Raw genomic sequence first — 27,913 nt, forward strand, 5'->3', positions numbered from 1 at the left:
TGCTACATATGTGTGTGAATATTTATCTTTGAAGATTGCATATTGTGAAAAGGAGAAACTTTGTATTATTGAATTGATAACTCATATGAAGGAGTTCCACTTCTGAAGTGAATTGGCTTAAAAAAATTGTTGTATGCCTTACAGAAATCAAGAAAAAGAAACAAAAGCATATCCCAGTATAATGACAACTTTGAAAAAGTTGTACTGTAAGGAAAGGCCCCAAAGCTGAAGTAAGAAATCTGACAGTTACCAGATGTTTCACTTTTCTGGATAAAGATATCGTAATTGTACAATTAAGGAGCATTTGGGAAGCACTGGGGGGAGGGTAGATGTTTGTCTCCAAGTCCACTCAGAGTCCCCCACATTGTAGAACTTGAGAACTAGACAATTTGGGAAATACTGTTCTTGTATTTGGAAGAGAAGTTCTTAATATCTATTGTTTATATTACCTATATGACAGCTAACCTTACATTTAAAGTGCGTGTGTGTGTGTGTGTGTGTGTGTGTGTGTGTGTGTGTTTTCTTTTAAAGGTCTGGGTGATTAGCATTTGGGGAAAGGACTTGCATTTCAGGCCTATTATTATGCAACAAAATGCTTTAGCTTTTATGATCATCTTGTGGAATATTTTTAAATGATGCCTTACCATCATCTTATTACAGATAAAAAATTTATCATTGCAAATGCCAGAGTGCAGAACTGTGCCATCATCTATTGCAATGATGGATTCTGTGAGATGACTGGTTTCTCCAGGCCAGATGTCATGCAGAAGCCCTGCACCTGCGACTTTCTCCATGGACCGGAAACCAAGAGGCACGATATTGCCCAAATTGCCCAGGCATTGCTGGGGTCAGAGGAGAGGAAAGTGGAGGTCACGTACTATCATAAAAATGGTAAAGTCTGTCTATTTTAGGATTCCTTGCATTTAATTCTTTTGAAGAGAAAATTTGATTAATGAAAGCTCATATTGCAGAGATTCCTAAATATATAATCAGAAACAATGTTTTGGCTTTACAAGTTGTTATCTAAGAAGGAAAGTTTTCTCTTTCAAATAAGGGTGCTTTGTTTGAAATCTTCAGAAGTGTAGTAACTTGATATAGCTGAAGGCAAAACTGTCACGAATCAGCCTTGCATAGTGCTTTCTTAAAGGAAGGACATGAACATCAGCAATCTGCTTCTCACATCCACATGTGTTCAGTAGGAAACACCATTTTAGTTGAATATGAATTTATTTCACAAGGCCTCATTGACAAGCATATAGTCAGAAACTCAACTTATTACAGTTGTATGTTTTGCATGGTTCTTTAGATATTGATGAGCAGCATCTCCTATTCCTTTTATTTGCATAGAATATGAAACATAAAACATAGAAAGTTTTAAAAGTGGGTGCAGTAAACCTGTGTATATTTATTTGTTATAAAGTAAGAAATATAGATGAACTTTGATTCTATAGAGTTATTCATACTCACTTTTACAGCTAGAGGAAAACTGTTATTTCAAAGTTAAGGTCAAATTTCAACTTCAAGGACATACCACCTTCACTCAGGCTTAGTATAGGAGTAAATTACACACATTTAATATACAATAAATTACTTCTCAGATACCCCCATTTGAAAATATATTTCCTCAGGTGTGTACCTAATGATGTTTGGAAATTTAGTAAAACACTTTTAGAAAACATGTTTTAGAGAACATTACAGTTAATTTATCAAGATTGCATCATTATGTACATTCTATTCTATTTACAGAAATTAATGAGGCAGAAATGTAGCTGTACAGATTTTCAGAAAAAGTCTTAAGTTTGATTAAGTTATAATACTCATAGCTGATATCATATCATGGCTCATCATTTGATAAACTAGGGAGAAAATAACAAAGAAAAAAAAAAAAGCTTTAACCCTTTCTCCTATTTCCTTGTAATTAAATGTTCCATGGTAGAAATTGTATAATCTTCAATTACTGTATTTTTTCATTGTTTGAAATTGAGTGAGTATGTGCAACCAAGTTTTACTGGCAAAACAGGTTTGTATAACTTCACATTAATCTGGCAAGAAAGCAATAATATGATTATCAAATACCACGGATATTTAAATCTTCTCCTCTTACCTTTTCTTTTCAATCGGTACCATTAGTGTAACTTGTCTAGTGCTTTATTGCCTAGAAAGTACTTTTTGTGCTGAGGTTCTCACTACCCATGAACTCATTCCTTTTTCCTTCCTGATATCAATAATGTGGACTTTTGTACACATCTATCTATCTATCTGTAAATCTATCATCTATCTAAATATACCTATCATCTATTTAAGGTAGACATGATCTATGCTATGGTTCTTCAAAGCATGTCGACCTACCAGTGGTCATTATGTCTTCAAGGCTATTCAGATTGTCTTTGCCAATTTATAGAATTTAAGTAGAAAATACATCTGATCTAAACAAGTCACTTAGATAGTAACAGTTTTCAGAGTGCTTAAATAGAATTTGCTACCTATGACAATGTAACTGAAAAGTTGAAATTTAATGCCTAGTTAGTTCATACTGTATAACTACAAAATAAATCTCAATACACCTTTTAAAGATAAATTTATATGGAATCTCAAATATGAGGATACAATATGTACGTATGGAAGATGTTAGTATGTTCATTATTGCAAATCTATACCTGAGTGATTTTGCTTGGTTATATGAATTGAAGTGCTTCTGTTTTTTATAATGCATGTTTGTTTGGAATCCTGTTAAACTGTAGATGCCTGTCTTTGTGGACAGTTTTGCTTCTATTGATGTTTGCTCAGACATGGCTCATTATTACAGGACTTTGGTATCTTTAGTTTTAAGAACAAAGTTGTTGTTGAGTATTTTTTGTTGTTGTTGTTGTTGTTTTGTTTTATTTTGTTTTTCAGGGTAGGGTCTCACTTTAGCTCAGGCTGACCCGGAATTCACTATGGAGTCTCAGGGTGGCCTCGAACTCACAGCGATGCTCCTACCTCTGCCTCCCGAGTGTTGTGATTAAAGGTGTGCACCACCATGCCCTGCGTCACTGAGTTTTAATTGATGTGGAAAACAAGAAGCCATGGGCTAAAATGTTTTCATTTTCTCAAGAAAAACAATGATGAATTTAAATGATTTTGGAGATTATCAAGGTACAGTCATACACTTCTTTGAATGAAAAACCTGTGGTTTTGTTAGGTACATTTAATCGACTTTTCCTAACTTCTTGATTTTATTCACATGATAACTGTAAATTAAAACAGAACTAATGAAATTCAAATGCTTTTATAGTCTTGCCTCTTATTGATCAGCCACTTTTTATTTATAAAATCAGGGAGAAAGAGGAATTTTAAAAGTCACAAATAATTTCAAAAATTTAGTGTTTAAATTTTGCTTTATTCTTTTTTTATATGGCAATCATTTAGCCGGGTGTGGTAGCGCACACCTTTAATCCCAGCACTCGGGAGGCAGAGGTAGGAGCATTGCTGTGAGTTTGAGGCCACCCTGAGACTCCATAGTGAATTCCAGGTCAGCCTGGGCTAGAGTGAGACCTACCTCATAAAACCAAAATAAATAAATAAAATTAAAAATATATAGCAATCATTTACTTTTGGTAGTTTGTTGGTTTCTTTCTTTCTTTCTTTTCCTTTTTCTTTTTCTTTCTTTTTTTTTTTTCTTGTTTTTGTTTTTCAAGGTAGGGTCTCACTCCGGCCCAGACTGACCTGAAATTCACTATGTAATTTCAGAGTGGTCTTGAACTCATGGTGATACTCCTACCTTTGCCTCCCAAGAGCTGGGATTAAAGGCGTGAGCTACCACACCCAGCTTGTTTGTTGGTTTCTTAATTCTATTCTGTAAATGCTTCTTTATTTATTCTCAATTCAGCAATCCGCTCCAATATAAGTCATGTAATGAATGTAATGTGAAGGTTAACAATAGATGAGATAGTCAGTCTCTTCATTTTTCATAATAAAGCAGCAAGGAAAAACAAAACAAAACAAACAAACAACAACAACAAAAATTGTTGTCTCTGAAATGACCTAGTGGTTTCCTAAGCATCCTAAACCCAGGATCTATGCATTGAGTTCACACTAATTCAGTGTGCTGGTTTTTATGGTCCGTTGGAAAGCAGCACTTCCTCATTTTTTCACTCTTTGATGTGATAGTGCTAGGTACATTCAACTTGCTGCTTATGAGAATGTCAATTCTTAAAAACCCAGTTATTTTCAGGAGAAATATTTGACAGCCCTTCCTTTGAGAATTCTATTTTGCAGTTTAAGTCATTATTGCATAAATCATTCTTGGCAGCTGTGACTATTGCTTGAGGTGATAAAGCTGTAAATCTTTTGACATAAAACTCTAATTATACAAAACTATAATTATGTTGAGGCTTATATAAAGATGGGTATGTACTTTAATAGTATGATACATTCATATTGTAAAACAACTTTTGGGCTAGAGGTCATTAAGAAGTAGAAAAACTTTTGTTATTACCTAGTTCACAGTTTGTAGATGGTGGGAACAGGGAAAAAATAAGTAAAATAATGGCTTAGGTATACCTGCTTTAACTTATAATATATCTGGAGTGTATTGTAGGATAGAAATAGCCATTTGAAGAGCTCATTCCCTTCAATCATATTTGGGAATATCATTTTCAGTTGCCAAACATCTTTAAATATCTAGAAAACCAAAGTAAATTTTACTGGATACATGAAGGCTTTATTCAGAAGGAATTCAGCACCTAACATGTGTCTTTTAGAATCAGAGTTGTCTTGTAATTGTGGCATCATGCTTCTAAACACCATAGTGATTTTGTTAAAAAATCAGGAATCTTTGGCACTCTTTCCTCACACTTGTGTTGCTTTAAAATGACTGAGCGATAACAAGTGGCTGAGCCAGACAAGGATCATTATGGTTTCAAAGACAACATTTGATTTTTCTGAACCCAGAAGTGGTCTTAGTTTAAGAACATTGGGTCTCTTATCTCTGAAATTATTTAGAAACAGCTTCTAAAAAGTGCTGCTTTGTATGTAAGGCTGAAGACACATCCTGTGTATGCTCTCTCTTTGAAAGGTGACATTTTCAGCACTACAGTAGAAAGGAGATGCAAGGGAAGATATGACTTGTCTTGTGTTGAGGCATTTATGTGATAGAGTGACTAACATTCCTTTGTATCTTGTGAAGCACAGATGTTTCCATGAAGATTTTTTTTAAACAAAAAGTTAATATGTGAGCTATAAAGTAAAGAAACATTCTTTTAATGTGTAGAACAATTTGGGTCAGTTACCATTTGTTTCTGTTCCCGAGCTTATAAAGGAAACTGTCCACACATACTTTTTCCTAACCATTTGTAACTTGTATGCAATAATGAATTCTTAAAAAAATCAATGCAGTTCAGTTAAAATTTTAGTTATACTAACATGGCTATTATAATAGATTTACATAAGCTATATGACACATAATACAGTCTTGGATTGGGTAGTAGAGATACAGATGGTAGTTTTAAAGACAAAAATAGGAATATATTTTATGTGTGTGTAATTTAAGCAATAGGGAAGACTTCCAAGGAATATGTTGCGTAGCATTTGTTTTAGTGGCAGTTTAACTGTCATCTATATCTCATGTGTTTGATTCAATAGGATATTGTAACAAGTCATTCTAAAATTTATTTTGGTTCACAGACCCAAATTGCATAATGTTTCATGTATTCTGGACTTACTTTTGAACAGTTGTCCCCATTTATAAAATAAATATTGTCAAGAAACAGCCCTGCCCACAATGTGAAATTTTCATTTCATTATTGTCCCAAGTGAAGTCAAAGCATACTGAAAAATGAGAGTGAGCTTGGTCCATCAGTTCTTATGTACCCTTCGCTAGCTCTGTACCTGTACACTATATGGAAACAAGAAGAGACAATGTTTTTTGTTGGTCTCAGAGAGAATTGTGTTATCATTTTTATACCTAAAGAACTTTAGAAGGTCAGTCTGAAGTCACCTGTATAGAGTATGCTAAGTAGGAACAACTTAGTTTTCTGGATTCTAAGAGGATATGTTTGCTCTGTTGTTTACTCTAAATAATTAATTGCTACCAGCCAGCTACCAAGTAACAACTGCATGGAAGTGTTAGGTGTAGCATGCACTGCTGAGGAACCACCATTCATTGACCATCTGAACCAGAAAGTGGAGAGTTATTTCTGTTTATCTGTCTCTCCAATTTCTTAAAACATTCATCAATATATGTCTCACAATTCTAACTTTACTTCTTCATCCACAACCAAATATTCTGATACTCTGATTAAAGTGTAAGTGATCCACTTTTGTTAGTACAGAAGTCTTCCATGTAGCATTTGGCTTTACATGGGTACTTGGGGTTCGAACCTGCGTCCTTTGCTGGTAAGCATAATAACTGCTAAGCCTTCTTTCCAGTGTAGCACACTAAGTTTTGAAGCCAAAACAAGTCAATGTGAATGAATTGCCAGATCACATAGTGTTTCCATGATAGAGCCTAAGGTCTCAGCAGCTTTTCTTTACTGTGTCATATATTGGCCTAAAAATCCTATTTAGACTTGTAAAATAGCTCAGAAAACAGTTCTAGGCTTATTTGTATGGTACTTGGTGGTTTTCCAAATAAAATTTATTTTGGTTTTCAATTTTGGTTTTGGATTTAGTTGAACCATGCTAGATTCTCAGCTTTGTCACCACCAAGGTGATCAGGACCAAGTTTACTTTCTTGGTGTCATAATTACTTTTTCTCATATATATTACACATAACATCTCTTTTCAATGCTAAGTAATTGCACTGAGTACAAGACAAAGCAGAACATTATTTATGATATAGTTTTTTTTTTTGTTGCCCACAGTATGCTCAGTAAATGTGAATTAGTTAGATATATTAGCAAGTTTGTTTCCTCTACAAATCTTATGTTCCAATTATACTTGATTGCTGAGAGTTTTTAAAAATAATGCAATCCTATTGAATTCAGTGTTTTAATTGCCCTTCATAAGTTTTCTTTTATCCCAGAAAAATTGTTCAAAATATGAATTATTGAATAGCTTTCCCTTCCTTCTGCTTCTCACCTTACAGAAATACTAATCATCATTCAAAATACAGATCAGGATTGTACACTCTATAATATTCTCTTCTTTACTTTAATTAAAATTCTAACTGTAAAAAACAAAGTGCTCTTTCAGTACTAACTCAGATTATGGTTGGGGGAAGCCCCTGTGACTGCTCACTATTTAAAAGAGGTATGTTTGTGTACACATTTGTCTTTTCATGGTTTTTATTGTTGATAGAATGTCTCATACTACTTTGTGTTCAGACAAGTGGTAAAATTGGCAGTGGCTGGTTCTTGATGGGCAGAAATAGTCAGGAAGAGTGAAATGTTTTCCATCCTTAACTGCCTCAGTTTTTTTTTAAATTTTTTATTTATTTATTTGAGAGTGACAGACACAGAGAGACAGACAGATAGAGGGAGAGAGAGAGAATGGGCGCGCCAGGGCTTCCAGCCTCTGCAAACAAACTCCAGACGCGTGCGCCCCCTTGTGCATCTGTGTAACGTGGGACCTGGGGAACCGAGCCTCGAACCGGGGTCCTTAGGCTTCACAGGCAAGCGCTTAATCGCTAAGCCATCTCTCCAGCCCTGTTAACTGCCTCGGTTTTATAATGTTCTCCAACCTTGGCTTTGAGAAACATGCTTGCATTCCAGAAAAGTTGAAATAGCTGTCATCTCTCATTCAGATCACTGATTTCAATGTTCAAAGTATTCTTTTAGATTCTGTTCAGTGCAACCTGTACTAATAACAGAAGATTATGGGCATAATAATATAAATTGTGTGACAGGATTTCAAAAAGCTGAATGCATTCATTTGTTCAAATTATTTACCAATTATTTTGCTAGAGTTAAGAATTAAAAACATACATCTCTATAGTCTTTTATTAGTTTCAATAACTAATGTGCTAACTATGAGTTAGCTTATACCATCTACAAATACATGACAGGCTGTAGAGATGGCTTAGCATTTAAGGCACTTGCCTGCAAAGCCAAAGGACCCAGGTTCAATTCTCCAGTACCCACGTAAGCCAGATGCACAAGGTGGCACATGCATCTGGAGTTTGTTTGCAGTAGCTGGAGGCCCTGGCATACCCATTCTCTCTCTCTCTCTCCTTCCCTCTTTCATTCTGTCAAACAAATAAATAAAATAAAATAAGATACATGGCAACTAATCACATTTCTTAGTGAGCCTGGAAATAGAAATACTAATATCAGAGTGGTTTAGCCAGGCTCTTTATTTTATTTTATCATTTATTTGTTTTTGGTTTTACAAGGTAGGATCTTGTTCTAGCCCATGCTGATCTGTAATTCACTATGTAGTCTCAGGGTGACCTGTAATTCCCTGTGATCCTCCTACATCTGCTTCCCAAGTGCTCAGATTAAAGGCAAGCACGACCACACCCAGCCCACTGACGGGATGTTGTAGTTACTTGCTGGAACAATTCACCTGACCAAAAGCAGCTGATGGGAATAAGTTTTGTTTTGACTTGAGGTATAGATAGGAAGCTCCATGATAACAAGGAACAGCATGGTATGAGCAGAGGATGGGCATCACCTCTGCCACTGCAGGTGGAAAATAGCAGTAGGAAAGTGAGCTGAATTCTAGCAAGGGGGAGGTGGCTATAATATCCCTAAGCCTGTCCCCAATAATACACCTCCTCCAGCAAGGCTCCACCTACCAAAATGCCAACACTTGGGAACCAAACATCACAGAATCCATGTCTATAGGGGACATCTCATTCAAATTACCACATAAGGTATTATCACAGATCAATGAAAGGAAGAATTTGTCCATATGTTCTTATCCATTCACAGGAAAGTTTAAACTAATCTTAGCCTTCTTTGCATTTTCTTAAATCCCTGTGTTAAAGAACTTATAAATCTCATAATTAGTCTGAGAACTGTTTGTGCTGTTATTCTCCATATACTACTAATAACCTCATCCTTACACTAGTCTTCTAACATGGATAATTCTTTATGTATTTCTCCTTCCTTCTTCTTCTTCTTTTTAATCTAGAAACCCTAGGTCATTAACTGAGATTGTGAAACCTGCATGATGTCAGAAAGCACCTCATCAGTCACACTCTGTTATAGAATTTCAACACCAGAGCAAGGACCTCATATCTCTTCTTCCTCTGCCACTGTCAAAGTGATTCAACTCCACAACTGAAAAACTAGAAAATACAGAAAGAAATAGAAAACAAAGACCTATACCTTTCTAACTAAGTGATATCCACTGAAAAAAATATGACGTGAATTTTGTTTATAGTAATCTATATAGATATACTTGTATGAAGGCATATGGGCATTTTAAAACAAGTGTAGGATAACATTATACTTTTATTTTTAATCCATAGCTTGTTTTCCTCACTGATAAATCTATGATAGATTAATTTAATGACTGTATAATATTTTCATATAGACAGACCAGAAGTTATTTTATATATTTCACTTAATGGAGTAGAGAATTATCAAAATGTCTAATTATGGGACACTTCACAGTTTCCAACATTTGCAATTATAAAAATGCCAGGACACGTCACATCCATCTTGCTTATTTGTACTATTGATTCTTTTCTGTATGTATTAGTGTATATATATTTATATTTTATAGTTATATACCTTATAACTGCTGGTAAAACTGCATCTGTATTTAAAAACTGATTAATTTTTGGCACTTTAAAAATATGTACACTGAAAGGGAATGTAATTTCATGTATATAATAAAACTTGGCATTCTCTTTAGTTCCCTTGGTAAAAATGGTACCCTATTGCCTAATCACTAATTCTAATTCTAAATATATATTGAAAGGCATGTAGGAAAATAATTTGTTTTCTTCTTTATGAACACTAGGGCTGAGAATTGTCCTTATCAGGAAACAATGAGACTCTTCTTAACAGCTGGTTGGCTGGCTAGACACCCTCTTACACAGCAGACACACACTTTCAAAAACTGCTCTGCATATGTGAATTTTATTTGGGAAATTTACCAGAAAATTTTGTCTCAAATTCAGAGACTAGTCCTAATTCTTTACTAATTCACTTGCCATTTGTAAGTTTAGGCACTTATTTGAACTTTGTCTCTTTTCTATATGAAATAAGTGGTATTTTAGCTTATTTATTATATGTGTTTAAATTCTGATTAGCAATATGAGCAGTGAAAAGAATTTCTAAATTCAATGTTTTATTGTGAAAGTATACATTTTGTATGATATTGTAAAATGTTACTCAGATACAAAGAGGTGGCCATAATATATAGATAATTCATGGTAAATAAATATCCTACTAGAATACCATATAACAGCAGTAAATATATTTATAACACTATAAGTGTCATTAAGTGCTGAAAACTACACAAAAAAATGTGTAAGAAAAAACAGAGAAACTCAACATTGTGTAGATAAACAACCAACTTTATTAAAATATACCAATATAAAACCATTGAAAGACTATAAGGAAAGTTCATTCTCTTCCTGTGCTGTCTTCTTTAACCAAGACATGCAGAGCTCAGGTAATATTATCTCTCCAGCTATGACTCAAGGCTCAGGTCTTCCCTCCAGGTGTTCTGCATAATGAATGTCACTTATCCAAGACTCAGTAGGATTTATGGATTCCCAGATTGCTGTTCTCAGAATTTTCTCCCTGAATGAAGAACTACACAGAAATGCCACTAATGATGTTCAACTTCCATGGTCCTATTAGTCAGCAACTATTTGTTTCACATTATAAAATTGCAGGACTTGTTTCTTCACAGTTCGTGATTCTAGAGTGAACAGAAGGATCCTACTAAAATTTCATACCTACCAACATCATTTTTTCAAATATATTCGGTTAAACACATGTGTAGTGTGGATTATACAACATTTCACTTTAATTACTGGCTCATTTAAAGATGCCAATAATTTCAGTGATGAATTTTCCTTTGGCAAATGCTTCCTATTAAACAGTTGCTATTAATTAGTCTTCACATTTGAAAATGTGAGCAATGCTGCTTCCACTTTAAAAGTCTTTGCCAAGGAGGATTTTTATAATATCATCTTGGTTTTCCTTCAATATTAGAAAATCAATTAAAATGTCTGGGAGAGCTACAGCTCCATTTCAGAAGCCAGAATTTCAAGTATAAAAAAAGAGAGACAAAAGCAGATGCTAAGTACTTAGTATATGACACTTGAAGAATCTCCAGTAACACGTGCTTCAGATGCAAAGAATGGAAAATGAAACCCATTCTTTTAACTGTTTGAGTTCCATAAAGAATACTGGAAAAGACCAACAAAAGAAATATCCTAGATTTTTCATTTTAATTTAATTAAATATTCCTTGTGTTTACCTCTATAAAGAATTTCAATAAATATAAACTCAAAATACTAGAAATCTATTTTTATACCAATGACAAGAGAGTCCCTATTTGTACTGTTCCAGAGTTTAAATGACCTTCCATTCCACTTCCCCATTCCAGATTAGTAATAACCCAGGTTAAAATTCAGATCCCAAAATTTTGCTCTTTCTGTTCATTTTCTTCATTCCTTCATTTACATTAATTTATATACATATAGCTTGCTAATGAATTCAAATATTTTGCTAGTTTATTTCAAGGAATTTATATGTAATTTTATAGTTGAGAATAAGTAAATGATAGATTATAGTTTGTGTATTGTACTTAACATTAATAATTACTATCCATTATTGTGTCCTTGAAATGGGTCCTTATTCTTCTAAATATCTACCTTCATAAGAAGATCTTTAATAACTAAAGAAGTAGATATTTTATTCTCCCTACTTTGCAGATTAAAACATGGAGGTGGGTAATGTGCACAAGGTCACACAGGCCTATAAAACAGTCACCATCTGACCATCCCTTGTCTTCTTCCAGTGCTTGTGCTTAGAGCTCACTGCTCCTCCTCAGCCCATCTTCTTTAATGTAGAGGCAATATCACATACACTACACCAGCAGAGTCAAATCTTAACTTGACAGAAAAGGATGAAATATTTCTGATTATTGAAATTTGCACATAAGCATATAATTTTTTATTTCCCTTTACTATAATTATGTGAAAACCTGCCTTTTCCTATGGAGGACACTAGGGTCTGTATGTGTTTAGTATCTCAATCATATTTTCCTTTGGAAATAACAGGAAAAGATTATAAAGTCCTTATGTTTCCAGTTCACCATAGGGTTTGGCAACCATTTTAACATGATGATCTGCTGATATATGAATTCTGAAGAACTCATTTAAATTTACCTTGGTTTCCACAATATTTACAGAGAGTGGCCATTCCTAAAATTATTTCTCTAAATCACTGACTGAATTAAAATGTGAAACAAACTTCCTTAACCATCAGAATTCGTTGGCCATCTGCTTTTTGGATATGGTGGTAGATGAGGGGTGCTAAAGAAGGAGCCAAGCATAGAGATTCAGATTATGAGACTAAAATCACACGTTGGCTCTAAATTCTGAACCTGCATACCAAAGTGACTTTCCACAGATTACCAAATTCTCAGCCCATGGTTGCATCATCAGTGACAAGAGGACCATGATTAATAATAGAATCTATTTTGTAACTAACTCATAGGACTAAACTTGTTCCTGTTTCTAAAAGGAATAAAAGCAAATCTTGGTACCTAGTTAGTGAAGTATAAGAATTAACATGTAAATATTGGAAGATGTAAATAAGAATTGAGTCAAAATCTATTTTAAAATTCTATGCTTAATGACTCTCAAGTACAAAGGGAAATTTACAATCATATGTGTAGCTCAGTAAAAAATAGAAACACAATTCTGAGGTCAGTAAGGAAAAATAAAACTAGATTGAGTTTAGAAAAAAAGAATCTAATTCTGAGGCCTTTACCTGGAGATTGTCTCCTTAATCAACTTCTGGATAAGTCAATTTAATTTATCACTGTTTTAAATTGCAGAACCTCATTTAAACTTCTGTTATCTTGAAAATATTAATGTTTAGAAGAGTTGTATTCTTATAATTTTGTGTGTATGCAGCTGTCTTTTAGTTATAGCATAACCAGTTCCACATATAATATTTCAGAAACCAGAGTATTTGGAAGGAAATTTTCTAAATTGCTACAGTGATGTGTAAGCTTAGTTCGCTCCTCTGTGGCCAGATTCAGTGAGAATCAAAATGAATCTTATTTACAGCAAAGATGTGGAAATATTTGAAACTTATCTACTCACAGAGCATATGTAGATGTAAATCCTCACTTATGAACACCATTACTAATGTGACAATATAACAGAGCACCCAAGAATTCTTTCTAAAGCAAAAGGAGGGCTTTTATTAATTAATATAATAGAAGATCAGGAAAATCCAGGTTTGTTGCAGGCAAACTGGACATTTGAATTTTAAGTAAAATCAATATTTAGCATTGTGTAGTAGAAATTTTTTTAAGGAAAGCCATTCTATAGTACATATTTCTTGAACATTGTTTAGGGGTTTCCAAATGGATGAGTTGAAAATGTAGCCACTCATTCTTTCAATGCCTAAAATGCTTACTGTGTAGACAAAGACAGTATCTTGCAATCTGGAGAAATGAGTCAGAATTCCGCTAAAGAACACATTGCACCTGCTGACCTCTTTGAAAAGAGACTGCAAATGAATCCCTCTATAAATACCATGTTGACTGCGGCTCTTAGTAAATGGAATTAACCTTAACTGTTTTGTGTGTCTGGAAGGCGGCAATGGAGTTAAGGTAAAAGACTAAGCTCCTTGCTGAATGCCAACAGTCTCTTACAGTATATCTTTGACTCTCAAAAGAATCTTAATCTTGTATGCTGCTGAAGAAAGGGTGTTCATGTAGCAGGTGCAGTGTCACCCCTGATTCCTGACCCCAGTTTCTCCATCAGGCCTTGGCAGTATGCATTAGTATATCTGTAATCTTGTGATAAAACTCTTCTTGCATAGTATATAAAGTTGGTTGTATGGGAGCTATGGCAATGGCTGAGTGTAAAGTGCTTGCTAAATCAGCATGAGGGCATGTGTTTGGATCCACAGTTCCCTTGTAAAATGCTAGATCTGGTGGTGAACACCTGGAATCCCAGTGCTAGGGAGAGAGAAAGAAGGATTCTTTATGGTGTAGTGACTAACTCATCTAGCTGAATTGGTAATTTTTACATTCAGCAAGAATCTCTGTCTCAAACGGTAAGGTAGAAAATGGCACTGACATTGAGTTCTGGCCACCATATATAGCTGCGTACACACACACACACACACACACACACACACACACACAAATATACACACCACACAAAAAACTGGAGTCTGATGTGTATTAAGTGGAAGGGAGTTTTCTAAGAGTTGGAGCTTAATTCAGGAGAATGATATCAATATTCTAATAAAAACAACAAAGGGGTCTGGAAAGATGGCTTAGTGGCTAAGCGCTTGCCTGTGAAGCTTAAGGACCCTGGTTCAAGACTTGATTCCCTAGGACCCACATAAGCCAGATGCACAAGAGGGCACAAGCGTCTGGAGTTCATTTGCAGTGGCTGGAGGCCCTGTCAGCCCATTTTCTATCTATCTGCCTCTTTTTCTCTCTGTCTGTTGCTCTCAAATAAATAAATAAATAAAATATACAAAAAACATTAAAACAACAACAAAGGATAAATAGGTTAATTGATTCAGATTTTGCTATGCAAACTCAGTCTAATTATTCTACTAATCTTATGTAGAAATTAATCTCGTCGGGTGTCAAGAAGAACATACAGATATCACAAAGTCAAAAAGAAAGAAAATAAAATCATTTTATTTTCCCAGAGGGATGTTACATTAAAGTGGTACAGCAGACACTCTCATATTTTGTTTGTGTTTTTGTATAGTCAGTACAAACAAAAAGTCATCTTTTTCTGTGAAAATTGGCTTCATAAATAAATTCAACTTTTGCAATTACAATGCAATAAGAGAAATATCCCTATGAATTACAATAGATATAAATATCCTCCATTCCTACCAGATTCAACTATCTTTTCCTTTTAAATTAGCCTTGGTTGTGGAGGTCATTTTACATAATGAAGTATTGCTCAAAGAATGTTAGCAAAATAAATAGAGGTCTGAGAAATTATAACTTGCTCACATTATCTAATTTTGTGTTGGTTTATGATATCGTTTGACACTGTATTTACTAAATAAAAATTCATGGAGTAAACTATGGACTGAATAAATGTACTATAGTATATAATGTAGGAAATGAAAGTTGCTACTATTGGGTATGTCTTATTTTGAACTTAAAATGTTTTCTTCTTTAGTTAACTAAACTATGGAGGAAACAAAATAAAACAAAATTCATATGTTTAGTCAGGATTATTTTGATTCCTCATCTATTGTTAAAAATTAGTGATAGAAAAGAAAGAGCAGCACATGTAATCCTTTATCTGGGAAATATTTTTTATCCTCCATCTCACATTTTCTTTCAGTGCTATTGTAGGGATATATTAATCTTCCTTCAAACAATGAAAAGAAAATCAAGAGATTATACAAATCTTTGTAGCTCAAAAGTCTTTCAAATAACAACAGGAGTAGAGCACAGATCTTGGGAAATTAGAGGAAAGAACAACTTTGTGTCAACTTTGAAATTATCAATTCTATTAAAAATCCCGGTGAACAAAACATTCAGACACACAGAAGAGTTGTATGACCGGTAATGCTCCTTAATCTTTACATAGATGCAACTAGTTTGGAAATTGCCACATTTGCTTTCTCTATGTTGATGTTGGGTTAATGTGTGAGTGTGTGAGTGTGTGAGTGTGTGCAGTACCTGCGTAAGTGTGCATAGTTTGTTCAATGGGACATTAACAGATTCTCACAGACCAAATGACTGATTTGGATAATTTCTGCAAAGTTAATAAGGAAACAGAAATCTAGAGTAACTAGAAAATGTAATGTGAGCCAGGCGTGGTGGCAAACGCCTTTAATCCCAGCACGCAGGAGGCAGAGGTAGGAGGATCGCCATGAATTCAAGGCCATTCTGAGACTGCATAGTGAATTCCAGGTCAGCCTAGGCTAGAGTGAGACCCTATCTCTAAAAACCAAAACAAACAAAAAGAAAGAAAATGTAATGTGGTTATAAATTTGATCTTGATTCTTGTTATAGTATACACAAAATAATGCTATATTAGTTAGTAATGAATAACAGTAAATTGTTAATAATAAAAAGTGAATAACACCCAACAACACACTGAGAAAAAAAGACACATAGAAACAAAAGAGAATGTTACATACCTCCAAATATATAAAGCTTAAGATTAGGAAATAATGATAGACAGCAAACAGTAATTAATGTGCAGTATGAAAGGAATAAGATGTGTATAAATGAAGCACCCTAGAATGTTGATAAATGGTTGATATAATCTATATCTTGATTAGGGTGCTAGCTATTTTTGTATATATTTCAACTTGTTTCTATTTGCATTGTAGGGAAATGTTACCTTGATTTAATAAAGTTGCTGTTTACTTTCACAGTCAGAGGAATTTTACTGTGCCCATGCAATCATTATCCAGATGTCAGTATGAATTAAGAAGATTAATTAATTTTTCGTTTTTATTTTCTGGCCTTTCACCTTCAAGTATAGGGGAATTAGTTTAGAGCCAGTGTTGTCTTGCTTATGTTTTAACAGCAGTAAAAACAAACAAACAAAAAACATCACAATCCTTATTTAATTTTCTGTGATTTTATTTATTTATTTATTTTACTTTTTTTCTTGCTGAATGGGACCACACCTGGCCCTTTTACTTAAAATTTTTTTTTGTTTATTTTTATTTATTTATTTGAGAGCAATAGACACAGAGAGAAAGGCAGAGAGAGAGAGTGAGAGAGAATGAGAATGGGCACACCAGGGCCTCCAGTCCCTGCAAACAAACTCCAGACGCATGCACCCACTTGTACATCTGGTTAACGTGGGTCCTGGGGAACCAAGCCTTGAAACAGGGTCCTTAGGCTTCACAGGCAAGCGCTTAACTACCAAGCCATCTCTCCAGCCAGATTTTATTTATTTTTAAGGTTGAAATTTTTCAGAAATAGCCTCATATACAGGCCAGGACTTTCCCTAGTGATTTCAGAAACTAGGGTGGCATGTATGGATTAGCACATTGTTTTGTTTATTCTTCCCAACCTCAGTTTGGAGTAAAGCCTCTAAGGAACTGTGCTGATTATTATCATATATATGGCCTGTTTCACTTTTTATATTTTTCCTTTCTTCCATTCTGATCCCTAGTAGCCATGATGAGTCATAGCTCTTAACCTAATATTTCATTCTCTTAAAACTATATATAAACCAATTGTATTTAATTCTTTTCTGTGTTAGCAAATTATTCCTCAGTTTTGTTTAAGGAAATTACTTTTATTCTTAAGTGGCCAATGTATCTTTAGTAATCTATGAGCCCGTGGCTAGGGTATTTTCTATTGATTTCTGCTTATTGTTTTGGAGATTGCATTATGGGAAAGGGTAGAAATGACCAGTTTCATGAAAGTCTATTTTTATTTTGTGCAGATCCAAAGAACTCTACTAAAGCCAAACATGGTCAATGAAGAAGGAAAATTGGACTACTAGAAATGTGGGACAGATTAATTTGTTTTTATTAATTAGTTTTGTATTCAGCAAATACAGTCAGTTTAGTACCATTATTAGGCTCATCCGTGACCTACCCCCTCCCCATCGGCCCTTCCTTGTTGAGGTACATGGGTCGTGCATTGTGGAGTTAGCCCACAGTTATGGGTAAGATAAATGCTCTGCATATTATGACCCAGCATGTGTCTCTGACATTCTTTCCACCCCCTTTTCTGTAAAATATCCCTTAGCTATGTTGGGTATTGGGAATATAAAGAAGGTCCTAATGCTTTTATAGCAACCACTTTACCCACTGATCCATCTCTACAGCGTCCTTTTCATTATTTTTAATTGTGTCAAATTTAACTCAAAACCACATCTAAAACAGTGTACAAACAACTGCATCACTTCCCAAGGTTTTCCTAGCAGGGGAATGTTCTGGGATATTCATATGTGTTGTGAAAGCTTGTGCTCCATGCAGATTATTTTCTTGTGACAAATCACCAGACTTTATTAAACATACCATATATTTCTTGGTAAAATCACACTTCATGTGTAAAATTATGATAATAGTGATTATTTCTATTTGGAGTTTTAAAATTTTCCCAACTTTTAAAAATTAATTAATTTTTTTCTCAATTTTTATTAACATTTTCCATGATTATAAAAAATATCCCATGGTAATACCCTCCTTCCCCCCACAATTTCCCCTTTGAAATTCCATTCTCCATCATATCCCCTCCCCATTTCAGTCAGTCTCTCTTTTATTTTGATGTCATGATCTTTTCCTCCTCTTATGATGGTCTTGTGTAGGTAGTGTCAAGCACTGTGAGATCATGGATATCCAGGCCATTTTGTGTCTGGAGGAGCATGTTGTAAGGAGTCCTACCCTTCCTTTGGCTCTTACATTCTTTCCGCCACCTCTTCCGCATTAGACCCTGAGCCTTGGAAGGTGTGATCGAGATGTTCCTCTATACTCTAGTCACTTCTTTCCAGCACCATGGTACCTTCTGAGTCATACCAAGGTCACTGCCATCTGAAAAGAGAAGATTCTCTACCCAAAGTGACAGTAGCATTAATATAAGGGTATAAATATTAACAGAGGTGCTTATTAGGCAGTTTGATAAGCATAGTATATACACTTATCCAGACATCAGCAGATGTTATACCCCTAGGGCTCATTACTACCACTGTTTTAAGTTTTCAGTATCAGGGATGTATTTCCCCCATGGAATGGGCCTCCAGTCCAATTGTTGGGCAGTTGGTTTCCACCATGACAGACATGCCACTATTGTACCCGTTGGCTCATTTGGCCTAGCTGGCCAATTATAAGGCTTGCAGTGTCCACTGTTGAGTATCTTCACTGGTGGTATCTCTTTCTCCCATTGAACTACCTGTAGAATGGCTTCTTCCAGCTTTCTGTCAGCTGGTCTACATAGAGGAGGTTATCAGCTCAGTTCCAACAGGATTTTTCAGTGGCCTTGCAACCCAAGTATGTGGAGTCTTCAGCAATAGGGTCTTACCATCTATTCTTGGTGGGAAACCAAGGGCCTTGGCAATGGCCTATAATGTTTTGGGGGCATCAGGGACCTCCCTGACAAACAACTCACTGGAGGTATCCCATCCCTAGCACTGAAAATTTTCTAACAAGGACCTATGGCTCCTGAATGTTCCATTGTCTGAAACTGGAGGATTCCATATGATTTATTTGCATCCTCTTAGATTTTGATTAGCCCTCCCTCCACCTTTCCTTTACTCAATCTCTTCCCCTCACCTCACTTTGGGCCTTTTCACCCCCATTAATCTATTCTTCTACTTGCATATATACAATACCAAGTTATTAAGTACACTCCTCCCTTCCTTTCTCTTCCCTTTATAGCTCCTTTTTAACTTACTGGTCTCTGCTACTGAGGTTTTTCCTTCTAACACAGAAGCCCAATCATCTGTAGCTAGGATCCACATATGAGGGAGAACATGAGGCACTTGGCTTTCTGGGTATGGGAGTAGGTTTCCCCTTGATAATCTGTTCTGCTTATGAATTAAGTCAGTATGCATAAGATAAGTTAGGAGGTAAGATATATTTTCATCTTTGCTTGTTTTTTTTTGATAAGAGCTCAGGGAATTTTGATTTAAGATATTTGGAGAAGCCACATATACTGTGAGGAGTTATGACTTTTCTAATATGAGGACATAGCTCATATCAACTCCTCTTATGGCAATTAAGAAAGCAAGCAAAGTAGCAGATAAAGGATAGAGGATTCAAATGTAGGCAAACAAATTTATGATATACAAAACAATTCATGAGGCTTAGTCCAGGGAGAAGGAAAGTGAAACTGTTTTAATATTATGACACATTGATAGGAAGGAAATAAATGAATAGATGATACAGATAGATATTGTTAGATATATATACAGTAGATAGATAAAAAAAAAGAATGATTGATGTTTCCTTTCTTCATTAGACAGCTTGCCAATAAAATATATGACAAGCATAAATTCAAGGAGGTTATTTGAGAATAGACACTATGATCCTAGAAGGATGAATTCTTTAATGTGAAAAACACTCATTCCTTAGATCTGTTTACCATTCCATTTGGAACTGAGGCAAGAGTGATGAATAATGGATAGCAAGACACCGTAACTGTCTTTGGAACAAAGGCTAAAGCCCTGGAATTCATTACAGCTCATTGTGTGAGAGCCATCTACTGACAGCTACACAGATGAAAGTGCTCCCATTCAATAGATAACAGGTCTTTGTTCCAAACAACAGATTTACCTTTCCAGAAGTATAAGATAATACTTGGTGCAAATTCTGCCTTCCCTGCCTTGTGTCTTTGGCAAAGAAATTAGATGAAGTCTCCTGGAAAACAAGATAACAAAAGTAAATGTATTTTCACCCTGTAGTCAATTTCAAACAATATTATCCAAGTATGAAATGCTGATGCTGTGGGATCACAAAATTTTAAGCAAAAGTGACTGGTGGTACATATTGCAGTCATTGAGGATGTTCATCATTGGTTTCTGGACAAGAGAGGCTGCCCCACAAAGGCCACCTGCCCGTGTTCGTCCTGTAGCCCCTCCTCCCACCCCACCTTTCTTCCTCCTTGCCTTCCTCTATCGTCCCTTCTTCTGTACTTTATTCGCTTTCTTTCCTTTTCTATTCTTTCCTTTTCTTTTTCTTTTATTTATTCTTGTTCTACAAAAATGTAAAAGCCAAGGTCTGGTAACCTGCCAAAGGTCACTTGGGATCACTGTGTTTTGAATGGTGCCACCATTCTATACAGAAAGCATTGTCATCTTGCTCATTTTTACAAATAAGTGATATTCTGATATTCTTACAAGGATCAATGAAGATTTAGTTCCTTTTCTGTATAGACGAGGACTACTTACCTGAATTTCAAATCAGCATTTCTCACTGAGTTTGAGGCAATGATATAGCTTTTGATTTCTTCATTGATTTTTTTTTTTTTTTTTTTTTGCTCTTGTGGCTGCTTTTAAAATAACCTTTTCTGACACCTTTTTTTTTTTTTAAATCCAGTACAGCACATGAAGCATATGAATCTATAAATTGATTTAAGCCTCTTGAGAAGAGCTGGTGCTATTTGTATTGTATATTAAAATAGTGAGGCATTGCTATTTGCCACAACATTGTGTTGCAATATTTTAAGAAAGGATCTCATATCTCATGTAGCATCTACAGGGGCATTACAAATAACTTGGAATGCAGATCTGTTAGAGTTGATAAATATGATTTATTAGGCTTTATGAGTCCGTGCAGGTGGTTGTGGGTAATGAGCTCTTAGATAGTTTAAGGAAACACTTGTGTCCGTGTCTATAAGGAAAGCTAACATTATCCAGGCTTGCTGATACAATGAAGACAATTCATGTTCACTGTGGAGAAAATAATTAAATGAGGACTGTACATTTTCATTACAGCTACAATTATGTGTTTGTTTGTGTTTCATAGGTTCAATTTCTGAACTTGACTTTTTAATACTCTCCTTGGAGATTAGTCCCTATCCAGTGCACTGCCCTCCTCCAGACTATGATCTCATTCAGCGTTCTTCCCGTTTTGCTTAGAAGGACATTAATTGAAGGACAATTACAGAAACCCAGTTAATGTTCTTTTATTCTGGCCTTTCTACCTTGCTAGTTAGTCTTAACTTTCTTAGCTATGAAGCATTCAATTTATATTTAATGTCATCTCTTGCAAAGAAATGTTTTTGGTCAGAGTTTTGAAAGTACACAGTTCAATTTGCTGGTATCTTCATTTAATAGATGTTTTGTTACCTCGACTATCTCATTGTATATGGTGTGCTATTTAGGCATTTCTGCTTCAATTTTTAAAAGGTAATAAAAAATAAAAAAAAATTTAAAAACTAATAATAAAGATGGATCACATTACTTATTTTATTTAAAATCTTTTCTTTAGGACCTAATTGATGTTGGATTTTCATATTACTGGAGGAACCTTCATATAGGTTAATATTGTAATTAGTCTATATTTTGTTTTGCTGTGTGTGTGTGTGTATGTGTGTGTGTGTGTTTTGTATGTGCTTGTGTTCCTCCCCATGCTATTTGGCTCCATCACTGTCTTCTCCCCCTTTTTTATTTGACTTGTGTCTTTTATTGACACTGGACCTTGCTGTTTGTTCATGTCATGAGCCAAGGCAACTTCATGGCCTTTGTTCCCCTTTGCAGGACTGGGACTCCAGGTCCGTGTGCCCACACCCAGTTATTTTCATGGGTTCTAGAGATTTGAACTCAGGTGAGTTCAGGCCTCCTAAGTCCTTCATGATTGTTCAGGAATTTCATTTAACCCCTGTTTTTTTTTCCCCCAACCTATATTTAGTCTTTTCTGATTCCATTATAAAATTATAGTACAAAGTCTTTGAGAAACCTGTACATGGAAGTGGAATTATAATAAAGTAGCTCTGAATGCAAATCATGATTTCATTACAAACTATTAAACCATAGTAATACTTCAAAAGTGTTGCATATCTAAGAACATAAAGGAATATAAATGTAGTAGTCATAATAGTGGTTGATTGCTAAAAGAGAGGATGAGTGGAACATTCCTCAGCATGTTTTACATGGGCTCACATCACAAATAGAGCAGAATACTACTACCCATTAATGTAGGGAATTGGATAGAGTAAGTTAGAACAGATTCCCGAAGAGCACTGAAATGTCTGTCCCTGAAATAATCATGAAGTAGCATGATTATTTGGTGGTCATAATGGTGTAGCCTGCATAGGTAGGAAGCATTCAGAGGGCTCTGGTGAGTGGCTGTTTACAAAATACATGAAGTAACAGTAATGGAAATTTTGAATGAAATGTCATTTATATTTCTTATGCATATATCACATAATGCCCTTATTATGTACATTCCATTACATGTATGCATGCTTTTGTATAAATGATGTAACTAGCATGACTACTTGGTCATGAGTAGAAATTTATTATGTTTTATGAGATAAGCCCAACATTATCTCCTAATTACTTGCATCTTGATGCCACATCAGACTTTTCCATTTTTTTATTAGTTATATACACAGTGTGTATACAGTCATGTTGATACCATCATTAGCCTCCTCCCTATCCTCCCCCCTCCACAGGGACTTTCTTCATTGGGGAATATGGGTTGTACATTGTGGGGTTATCCATCAGTTATGGGTAAGAGGCAATGTCACTGTGTATCATGACCCAACATGTGGTTCTAACATTCTTTCCACCCCTTCTTCCGCAAATTTCCCTGAGCCATGTTGGGTTCGTTTTAGGTCTGCTTCAGTGATGAGGTCTTGGGAGCCTCTGTGTCTATGGATATCTGGTTTGGTATGAGTTGAGTATTCTCTGTGTCTATCTCCTTCATCCTTGTGCTGGTACCAGTTTTGCCAAGAAAGCAGCACTCTTGCTTATTTCCCCAATTACTCTATGGTTTCAGCTGGGGTCCTGGTGAGGCAATAGGCTGATTCTCTCTTCAGGATGTGTGTCTATCTAAAAAAGAGAAGCTCATTCTCCATTAAAGAGTGAAGAAAGTATCGTATAGATGGGATAACCATTATTATTTTAGAGGGAATTTAATAGGTGTAGGCCCTCCTGTAGCCCATGATTTGTGGGAGTTTGATAATGGAGAGTAGGCTCATTTTTGGAGATAGTTCTGACTTATTTCCCAACTCCAGCTATGAGTTCTGTTCCCCTGAGTAGATCAGTTAGCCAAATCATGAGAAGTTGGTTTCCCACCATGGCTGTGTGCCACTTTTGCACTTGCGTGGGCATCACGTCAGGTTGTTTGCTGCTGAGTAGCTTAGAGCACAGATTGCTTGGACAGATGTTGGTCATTTTCCCCAGTACCTCATGTGTCACCTTCTGGCACTAGAAAAGCTATCTTTCTAGGGACTGATTTTCTTCCAGATTCCAGCCAGGTTACTCCATGTTCTGTACCAATAGCATATGGTGTCCTAAGGAGTAGGATCTTACCCCTAACCTTTGATGGGTCATCAATTACTCTGACAGAAATCTGTCTTCTTTTGGGAAACTTTGTAGGTCTCTCTGATCAACAGCTCATTGTGGATGTTAGCCACATGCTGGTACTGGAGGTTACAGGCCAGTGCTAAAGAAAAGAAAGAACAAAAAGATAGGTAATATAAAAGAGGTAGAGAGAAAAGGGGGAAAGAGAGAGAAGGGTAGGGGAGAAGATTAAGGTCAGTCTTTATCATAACTTTTCTAGGGCCTTGATCCAGGTGATCCCTGTAATTACCTGATGAAGGTTCAACCATTTAGTCTGTCATTTAGGATATAGAATTTTATGTTATCATTGCCATTTGGATCCAGTTTTGTGTCCCCCAACCCTACCCTTACCCTCTCCTCTCACCCCACCCACCCACCCTACCCACCCTATTGTTCAGTTATTTCATTTTTTTGAGGTAGAGTCTAGCTCTACACAGGCTGACCTAGAATTCACTATGTAGTCTCAGGATACTCTCAAATTCATGGCAATGCTTCCTTCCCCAAACTTCTGGGATTATAAACATGTGCCTCTACACCTGGCTTTCTGAAATTTTTTGAAATGGAGATTATGAATGGTGACATAGTGCAAAGAGATTTTCATACTTGAATAAAGACACAATTCTTTTGGTAAAGATTAGTATAGTAAGTTTATTTCTCTTAAAGAATGTTACTAAAACCTTAGTTCTAGGAGCAAATGACATTAGTGATTGAGAGATAATATTGGAGATCATACCAATACCACATGAAGTAAGCATTATAGTTTGAATGATTATACTAAATATATTGATCTCATATTTCATAATTTTATTGGTGAATTATTAGAGCACGCCCATGTTTATCTCAATGATTTTTAATCATTTTCTCATGTTTGCTTATGGTCTCTTTACTAAATGAGATTTATGTTATTACAACAGCCTTGAAAGAGTGGAAATGTTACTCATAAGACAGTTCACTGGAAGCTATGATGTTTTTACTGTATATGCATAATGCTAGAGCATGACTCATCAAATATTTCCACCAAAACTAGTATGTTTAATGACGTTAAAAGGTATAAAAATACCAAACAAAATATCTCTAATGTTAGAGGGAAATGAAGTTCAGGTGAGTCATTAAATCTTAAAGCTATGTAAACTCTGGTCAATTATGGATAGAATGTAAGTCTATCTGTACTTTCTTAGCTTTACCAGCAACAGTTGGCAGAGAAAAGGTATGATAGATGAAAGGTGCTAATCTGATTGTTTTTAGTAGTTACCTAGATTTTAAAGAGCCTCACAAATACCTCTAATGACAGCCTGGTATTTTACAGCCCCTCTAACCAAACGTTCTTCCTAATGTTTAGACACGTCATAATAGTGTATATGAAAGTAGAGGTGCATACTTCATTAAGGAAAACTGTCCTGGCAGGACAGAAAACTATAGCTCTGGGGTGATTTGTTATTTCTAATTGTCTTAACTTTCTTTGCAAGCAAGTGCCTTGAACCTCTCAGTCATCTATTTATCCCAGTAATTTTCTAAACACCCATGACCTTTCTGATTTACTCCTTATATTTATTTTGTTTCAGTCATCTTTTATATTTGCACTCTTAAATGCTAATCCTTCCTTTTATTTTCATTATACACATAGCTGGTGTATGACTTTAGATTCAAAATCTATAATGAGGTGTCTACAGTGTCTTCTTGTTTTTCTCATTCAGGCTAATCTCTTCATTACCTCCAATTATATTACATTTTACTGTCAGTATAATCTCACTTTTAGCCTATTTTCATTATATGCCTTTTACTGAACATATTTAAAAGGCTTCCATTCTGTTATGTTTTTGTTGCTTTTTGAAGTTTTCAGAAACCCAAATAACTAATTCCATTCTACATCCTACATCCAATTCCTAAAGCTTTAATTTTTTTTAATTTAATTTATTTTATTTTATTTATCTCAGCAAATACAGGCAGTTTGGTACCATTGTTTAGGCTCATCCATGATCTACCCCCTCCCATTGGACCCTCATTGTTGATGTAAATGGGTCGTGCCTTGTGGAGTTAGCCCACAGTTATTGGTACAATAAATGTCTCTGCATATCATGACCCAACATGTGACTCTGACATTCTTTCCGCCCTCTCTTCCACAAAATTTCCCTGAGCCATGTTGGGCTCATTTTTGGTCTGCTTCAGTGCTGAGGTGTTGGGGGCCTCTGAGGCTCTGGCTCTCTGATTGGGTAGGAGTTGATTTTTCTCTGTGTTGGTCTCCTTCCCCTTTGTGCTGGTATCAGGTTCATCAGGAAAACAGCACCCTTGCTTATTTTGCCAGTTGTCCTTAGTTTCAGTTGGGACCCTTTTGAGGTATGTTGGGGCAGCTCTCTCCTTAGGATCTGCATCTATCTGAAAAAGAGAAGCAGATTCTCCAGCGGAGAGTAAGTTAGCACCTGGAAAATTGAGATAACCATTACTTTTTTGAAAGAGAGTTTGATAGGTGTAGGCCCTCTTGTACCCCATGATTGATGGTAGCTTGATATTGGAGAGTGGGCTTATGTTTGGGTATGGTTCTGACTTGTTTCCCAGCTCCAGCTAAGGGTCTAGTACCACTGAGGGGATCAGTTAGCCAAATCAAGAGCAGTTGATTCCCCACCATGGCTGTGTGCCACTATTGCACTTGCGTGGGCATCACATTAGGTTATTTGTTGCTAATTAGGTTAGACAATGAGTTGCTTGGACAGATATTGGTCATTTCCCCCAGTCGCCCATGTAGCACCTTCTGGCACTAGGCACACTGACTATCTGGGAACTGACTCTCTCCTGGCTTCCAGCCATGCCATTCCATTTTATGTGTCAGCTGCGTATGGAGTCTTCAGCAATAGCGTCGTACCACTGGCCTTTGATGGGTCATCAAGTACTCTGACAGAAGTTTGTCATTGTTTTGGGAAACCTTGTAGTTTTCTCTGATCAAAAGCTCATTGTGGATGGTAGCCCCAAGCTGGTAGAGGGGGTTACAGGTCAGTGCCCACTAAGAAATTGAGGAAAAACATAGCTAATATACAAGAGTTAGAGAGGAGAGAGAGAGAGGGGAGAGAGGGAGAGGGAGAGGGAGAGGGAGAGGGAGGGAGGGAAGATGTAGGTTATTCTTGATCCTACCCTTTCCAGTGTCTTGTGGTTCAGGTGTTTCCTGTAAGGGTCTAGTGAAGGTTAAGCCATTTGGTCTGTCTTTTAGGAAGTAAAATTTTATGGTACCATTGCCTTTTGGGTCCAGATTACTGTTTTCCACCTTTCGATGCCATTCCCGCCCTCCCCATCTATCCTATTGTCTAGTCCATGAGGTGTTTGCTGGGTATGTAAGGTATCTTGGGTAGATTCAGGTTAGGTGTTGCAGATGAGTGAGACTATGTGTCGATTTTTTTTCTGTGATTGGGTAAGTTCACACATATTGTCCTCTAAGCCCACATAATTTAAAATATAAAACAATACAATAATTTTATGTAAGTTACTCTTATTTTTTAATCTATCCCTTATATTGCCTTTACATGAGTTTTATAAGACCTAAAGTTGACTTTCTCTAATGATTAATAGCTTCAAGTGGCCCAATTTGTCTGGTGTTACACCTCTTCTTTTCCTACTTTACTTCCTCTCCTATATCTTGACAATTTATACCTCCCTCCCCCCACAAATACACACTGGCTTCCAACTTTTCATTTATGTTTTCTTTTCTTTTAATTTTTTTGTTTATTTTTATTTATTTATTTGAGAACAACAGAGAGAGAAAGAGGCAGATAGAGAGAGAGAATGGACGCACCAGGGCCTCCAGCCACTGCAAACGAACTCCAGATACTTGTG

General features: G+C 35.8%; 1 protein-coding gene across 5 annotated transcripts in view; it reads left to right on the forward strand.

The window, feature by feature from the left end:
* The window catches only part of Kcnh7 (potassium voltage-gated channel subfamily H member 7), a 461,887-nt gene that overhangs the window by 1,329 nt on the left and 432,645 nt on the right, over positions 1–27,913 (forward strand). For all 5 annotated transcript variants that reach the window (XM_045147424.1, XM_045147428.1, XM_045147426.1 and 2 more), the window contains exon 2: positions 661–891. In XM_045147424.1, the coding sequence (XP_045003359.1) occupies positions 661–891 (231 nt within the window). The remainder of the gene's footprint in view (positions 1–660; positions 892–27,913) is intronic.

The sequence above is a fragment of the Jaculus jaculus genome, chromosome 4, assembly GCF_020740685.1.
Source record: "Jaculus jaculus isolate mJacJac1 chromosome 4, mJacJac1.mat.Y.cur, whole genome shotgun sequence".
Taxonomy (NCBI): domain Eukaryota; kingdom Metazoa; phylum Chordata; class Mammalia; order Rodentia; family Dipodidae; genus Jaculus; species Jaculus jaculus.